At 37.7% G+C, this 6,341-nt stretch overlaps 1 protein-coding gene across 1 annotated transcript in view; it reads right to left on the reverse strand.

Moving 5' to 3' along the window:
* Positions 1-285: 285 nt before the first annotated feature.
* Positions 286-6,341, reverse strand: part of prkacaa (protein kinase, cAMP-dependent, catalytic, alpha, genome duplicate a) — a 20,186-nt gene continuing 14,130 nt past the window's right edge. Inside the window, exons 8-10 of the mRNA XM_010788300.1 lie at positions 5,927-6,049; positions 4,750-4,914; positions 286-3,284 (exon numbers count right to left, since the gene is read on the reverse strand). Coding sequence (XP_010786602.1) covers positions 3,159-3,284; positions 4,750-4,914; positions 5,927-6,049 — 414 coding nt within the window. The 3' untranslated portion in view covers positions 286-3,158. The remainder of the gene's footprint in view (positions 3,285-4,749; positions 4,915-5,926; positions 6,050-6,341) is intronic.

Here is a 6,341-nt window from a genome sequence, read left to right on the forward strand (position 1 = left end):
AGTGTTGCTGAAAGCTGGTAATTGATCCCATAATGTGACAGGATGAACACAACTACATTATTCAATTGCAGCTGCCAGCCTCCCAACACATTGACCATGAAAGACAATACAGTTGTCCCACCCCACCTACCAATAAGTATGTTCTTCTGATCCGGTGAGCAGCCTGAAGCTGCGAGTACCTTCCTTGACATAATGGATGTCAAAAAATACAACTTTAAATGTGATAATCCTAAATCAGTGTGACATTGTGTATGGTGAAGAGAGCTTACATATAACCCAGACATATTAGTCTTAACAAGTAAAAGTTTATTGGAATGATACATTTTGCAAAATATTACTTTATGTATATTTTTTTTAACATACTCATTGTGTTCTAAGGGTATCTGTCAAGTTCTCCAGAGGGTAAGATAGTTAAGACTGTCGAAGGCAAGGATATACAGTATTGTTTCCCAAAAGGTACAATAGACTACACAATCACTGTACCCAGGTCATGAGGAAAAGATTAATGTTCTGTTTTTGCTTTTTTGCTTCTTTTTTTTGAAAATACAATTAGAAAATATGAACGCAAAACATCTCAGATGTAAAAAGTGTTATGTTTGAATGAAGAGTGTGGAAACTTGATGAAATTAGAAGGCAAACACAGGAGAAAAAACCTAAAATTAGCACAGAGCAGTTGATAGTGTTCAGCTGATAAAAGATCATTAAAGACAATCCACAAGAAGTTTGGTATGGGGAACAAAAAGTATGCATTGTGATGGCCTCAGTGTCTGAAGTGGATCGAATGGCTTTGCCTTCCACCCACCAACTCTGATTTAGTCATTTGTCAGAACATAAAGATATTACATCTGCTCTCTTCAAAGCATTAAATAGTGTCTTAAAAGTTTCAAATAATTAGCTCAAATCAATTAAATAGGAGATTTGAAAGGATGTGGCATGTGCTTCAGTATTTGCAAAGGACTGGACAAGTTGGTTGGTGATCCACTGCATTGTTCAATGTGACGCTCAAAGAAATGGGTAAACAGTGATGAGACTGTCGGCAGTGGAAACAATGATACTCAAACACGTTCCAGGTCCAGGAGATGTCTTGTCGTTGGGTTGCTTTACCACATGCAAGAAAAACCAAGCTGACTGGAGAAACATGTATTATAAAAAATACACATCATGTTTCCAAACAGTGTTGAACCATCTCCATCAAGACATTCAAAAAAATATATCCTGTGTTTGATCTCAATTACATTAAGAGACAGCCAAAAATAATAACTCAAGCCTACTGAAATAATTTAGAGTTGAAAAACATTCTCAAAAATGTCATGTTACAAGACCTTATGACAAATTGATGCACATCTAACAATTCACAGAAGCTTTTCAGTGAGATGGACAAAGTCTAGCACCTAGGGCCTATGGAGAGGGAGGAGGGCGAAAGCAAACATCCTTCATCAAAACCAAGTGTTCAGTCAACAAACCAGCAATTAGATTTGGTCTGCGATTGTCTTGCATCCACAGAAATAAACTTGGCAAAAGGGGACAGCTTTAGGAGAGCTTCCTTAGTTTAATTTGTTACATAGAAAGCTGGAAAACTGAAACAAAACACTCCAATCTCATCAGTCCCAAAATGTTTGGTTGGACTGCAAATCTATCTGAAGGTGTTACATGTAGGGTATATACAAGATAAAAGGGAGGAAGGAAAAATCATAATTATCAAGGTGAGAAGCCTAGAAGAACTTTCTGACACATTGGACTTGGTCTTGTTCCATCTTTAAAATCAAGCTGCTGAGAGTCCATTTAATAGTTAAGCATGTTATCCATGAGCTCGTGTACGTCAGCACAAAACCATAATGCGATCTCTCTTTAAAAGTGATATTGTACAAAAATAACATGCACATTTTGTTGAAACGTTTTGCTACTTTTTTTGCGTATTAAAATCCACCACCGTCGTAGTTACATACAGAAAACTTTGCAATGTTCTCAGTTTGCAAATTTGGCAGAATTTATATTTGTTTATTTATGAAATCTTAATTTCAGTTTCACAGCTATGAGACAATGTTGAAAAAGATGGATAGTTCATGTACTCTATTATATATATATATATATATCATACATATATATCATATATATTATATATATATATCATAAATCATCATAAATGTACTATGAATTAAATAAACAATAGTCAGGAGTGTGACCACAATGTTAGTTGCTGCTAAATCACAGCTTTTTAACCCACCCTTGAGCACTAAATAACACACAAGCACAGAGATTGACAGAAGGACAAATGATCACCAATAGGATTCTTAAAATGCTCTAATAAATTCAGCTAAGAGAAAGACAGACTTAAATGCAAACCTCATGTTTACCATTTCTCACAGGTCCCCACAAGGAGTAAGACCTAGATGAAGTTTACTGTGATAAATCATTCTCACTCCGATCAAAGAGGTCACCGCTGCTTCAACTGCGAGCAGTGAGGGCATCATCCTCCCAATAATCATGCCATATTTAGCAGACAAAGGCAGGTGCAGAGAGTTTTCAAGCTTTAAACCAAACGGGCACAAGGGCTGATGCCACCGTAGCCAAAGCTCTGCACCAGTGCTTTCGACAAAGTTTTCCAACCAGTTGGCATTATGATAGGCACATCTGTTGGACTTGGTATTGCTTGGACAGATTCAGGATGGAGGGATGGAGGGGGGGGGGACCAGGGTGACAAGATACAACAATTACTCTTTGAGAAGCTTGTAGAGAGGGTCCATTTGAAAAAAAAAAGAAAAAAAAAAGAGCCTAGCAGATTCAGTACCTAAAAGAAAATCAATGCCTCAACCTGCAAAGACTGAAAACATGTCATTACACCGTCAGAAAGATACACGTACAGCTGGACAGCCACTACCTATGCCTGTTCTCTTCCAGCCCGTCACAAACACAAGAGGGATAAATAAAATCAATAGGTAACAGTTGAGAAACAATCAGAAAAGGCAACACTGCTGGTTCTGTTGGATCTTTCTTCACTTTGCCTACCTTTCCATTGGGGAAGGGGGGGTTTTACATTGTTGTCGTCATTACAAATAAGCAAGTTAGCAGTCCACCCTAGCGCTTCTTTCCTTCAGACCCCCTTTTACTTTCTAAATCTCTCTCTCTCTCGCTCTCTCTCTGCTTCTCATGGATGGAATCTAGAACTCAGCAAACTCCTTTGCACACTTCTCTGTGAAGGAGACTCTGATTTCCTCTTCCTCGTAGTCGTCAAAGTTGCTCGTGTCACCGGGGCCTTTGCACTTAGGAATAAAGGGAGCTTCCACCTGAAACAAAAGGACAATGAAATAATCAGAATGATGCAGAATTGACAAATAGAGAGAACCAGAGCCATGGCAGAGAGTGCTATATACAAGCAATCTGGGGAGGCTGCTTTGTGTCTTTATTGGATCTTAGAGCAGCAAACTCCATTGGATTTTTTCGAAGTATATTAAAGACCTATCTTTTTAATGTGGCTATTCATTTAGGGTACTTCTAGTGGTATCACTGTTTATGTTTTATTATTTTATGGTTCTGTGATAGAACTAGAAAGTTTGTTTACAACTTGTTTTTAAATTATGTTACTCTCAAATCTTTACTTTCTATCTTGTCTTACTCTGTAAAGCACTTTGGGCTGCACCTTGCATGAAAAGGTGTATTATTATTATTATTATATAGAACTGGATGACATAGGTTCCAGTATATTGAGACATTTAAAAATAGATTAATATTCATGTACATACATAGTAACTTTAACGAATACAAATAAGAATAATTCCTTCCAATGATAATGTTACTAAAGTGCTTTACATACAATAAAACCCAAAAGTAGCAACGATAAAAAAAAAAAAATATTCAGGTAAACAATATACAACCAAACAAACCGGGATACAGAAGAGATCAAAACTTTCAGTCAATCCCATAAAATGAACTCATAAAAATAGTAGCAAATGCAGGAAAAATACAAATACTAATCTTAAATTAGAGTAAAGTGCATTGTGCATTTCATTGAATACTTGAGGAATAGCAGGACAGCCTGTTTGATCCTGTGTTGTCACTTACTTTTCTGAAGCCAACTCAATTAGTTGCGGTTATCTTCCCAGACAAAAATAATTAAATGTTTTACAGTAAATCCCATTCTCAAAGTGTGTATTGTTATGTGTAAGTAATGTATTCATAATTAATGTATGTATGTATGTTTGTTTATAGTCTGTACTAGTACACAATTCTAACCTTTGTTTGCCCACTGTTGGTTCTCATTACATGCCTGACTGCACTGGAGGGGGTCCCTCTGTGTTTACGCTAGCTTCCTGATGAGTCCCAGGCTAAGAAGGGCTCACTTCATCCTGTTCTTTATTCACTAAGTGACCCTTGTGAAATCATCCGACAAACGCGATGGACCCTTTTTATATGAACAAACCTACGTTTATGTGGACCAAATCATCTGGTTCTGTGTGTTTACTGATTTGAAAGTCAAATGGTTAAAGACTTGGTTCCACTTCTGGTATGTCGTGGAAATGCTGTGGTAATCCTATACATTTGGAAGTTTAAAGTAAAGAAACTACTAGTACACATGCTTTGGGTGTTTTAGACATTTTCCCACTAGCAAAGAATGGATGGTGTTAAATGTCCAGTAGCTACAGACTTAGGTCACCTCTGACCGAATACCCCTTAAAGCAATCGTTCCTTGTTACTTTGGGAGGTGGGCTGTATTTGTACACAGTACTGCTGTATAATGGCTGGCCTTCTCACCTTCCTCTGGTAGATGGCGATCCAATCGGTGGTGGCAAACCACTTGTGGCCCTTGATATCGTTGACTCCATTCCTGAGGTTGCCAAAGCGCTTGGTAAGGTCCACCTGCAGCAAATTTCTCAACAGATCCTTCAGGTCTGAGCTGAAGTGGGAGGGAAAGCGAACCTGAAAGCAGAGAAGAGAACAGTGTGAAGGTGTGCTACGTTTTATAATACATGCTATAGGACACGGGTGTCCAAACATTTTTCACTGTGGGCCACATAAATAACAATATTTGAAGGAATGGGCTACTCAGCTAGGTTAGGTTTATTGCCTCATAGATTAGGTTAGGTTATACATTAGCAAAATCAATGAAATGTACCGGTAAGTCAATTATGCTTGATACTTGAATATGCTTTAAGAAAGGAAATTGCCTACATCACAGCTTTCCAGAGAGTTTAATTTATTTTGTTACAAAAAGTGTTTGCAGCTCATCTATTAAAACAGAAGCCTCATATTGCTTTTAATAAGTGGAAATATGAAAAGGTATATTTAAAGTTTGTTAATCAAATACTTCAAGTAAGATTAGTTTGGAAAGGTTTTCAATTTTATTTGACTGATTTCATTTGAAAAGTGGGCTTATTAACACATGAATACCGTGTTGTGTTCTTTAAGAAGTACACAATATAAGACAAGCACACGTTTCAGGTGTGGGCCATACTCCATTATACTTTTTGAATTTGCTGAGGGCCAATTCAAAATGGACAATGACTGTCAGGGTGTGTATGTAGTGTAACCAATACTAAAACTGTGACAAATTGCTGTTGAACATGTGCTGTGAGGTCATCAGGACATTTGATATACGTTGTTCCCCACAGAAAAACAACCAGGTGATTTGTAATATAAACTAACATTTATCAGAAACATTATGCTTTCATGTTGTGTATCCTTACAATGTCTTTACAATTTAGCTGCAAATGTTTAACACAATCACCACGATCCTCTTCATATAAGTAAAGATTGATGCACTGTGAATATACCATCACTGAAAAATGGTTTGCACAGCTGGGGAAAACCGCACAGGTAATGAATCATGGACCTTTGGTTTTAAACCCCCACCTCTGTTGAAAAGGAGTGTAGAAAAAAGTACTTAAAACAATAAAAACTAGATTATTGCGGTTGGCTTCTCTCAACTCACCTTCCCAGATACAATCTTCTCATAAATCTGAATAGGCTGGTCAGCAAAGAAGGGGGGGTAACCGGCAGCCATCTCATATATCAGCACTCCCAGAGCCCACCAGTCCACGGCTTTATTGTAACCCTGGAAAACACACAGGACATAAAGGGTGTTCAGACGTGTCCTCAAACATAAACTCCCACATATTAAAAAAGGTCCCCTATTACAGTGTTTTTCATCAACATATTATAGGTCTCAGATATATACAAAACATGTCTCTGAAGTGTTTGGCTCAAAATACCTAGCATCCCACCACAATCCCCTCTGTTTCAGCCCTGTTTCAGAAGTGCTGATTCTGGGTCTGTTACTTTAGATGAAAATAAGGAGCCACTCCCCACGCCTCTCTGACAGATATTTGGTTAAAAAGAACACGGGG

This window comes from Notothenia coriiceps, unplaced genomic scaffold, assembly GCF_000735185.1.
Source record: "Notothenia coriiceps isolate Sejong01 unplaced genomic scaffold, NC01 NC01_scaffold00031847, whole genome shotgun sequence".
NCBI lineage: Eukaryota > Metazoa > Chordata > Actinopteri > Perciformes > Nototheniidae > Notothenia > Notothenia coriiceps.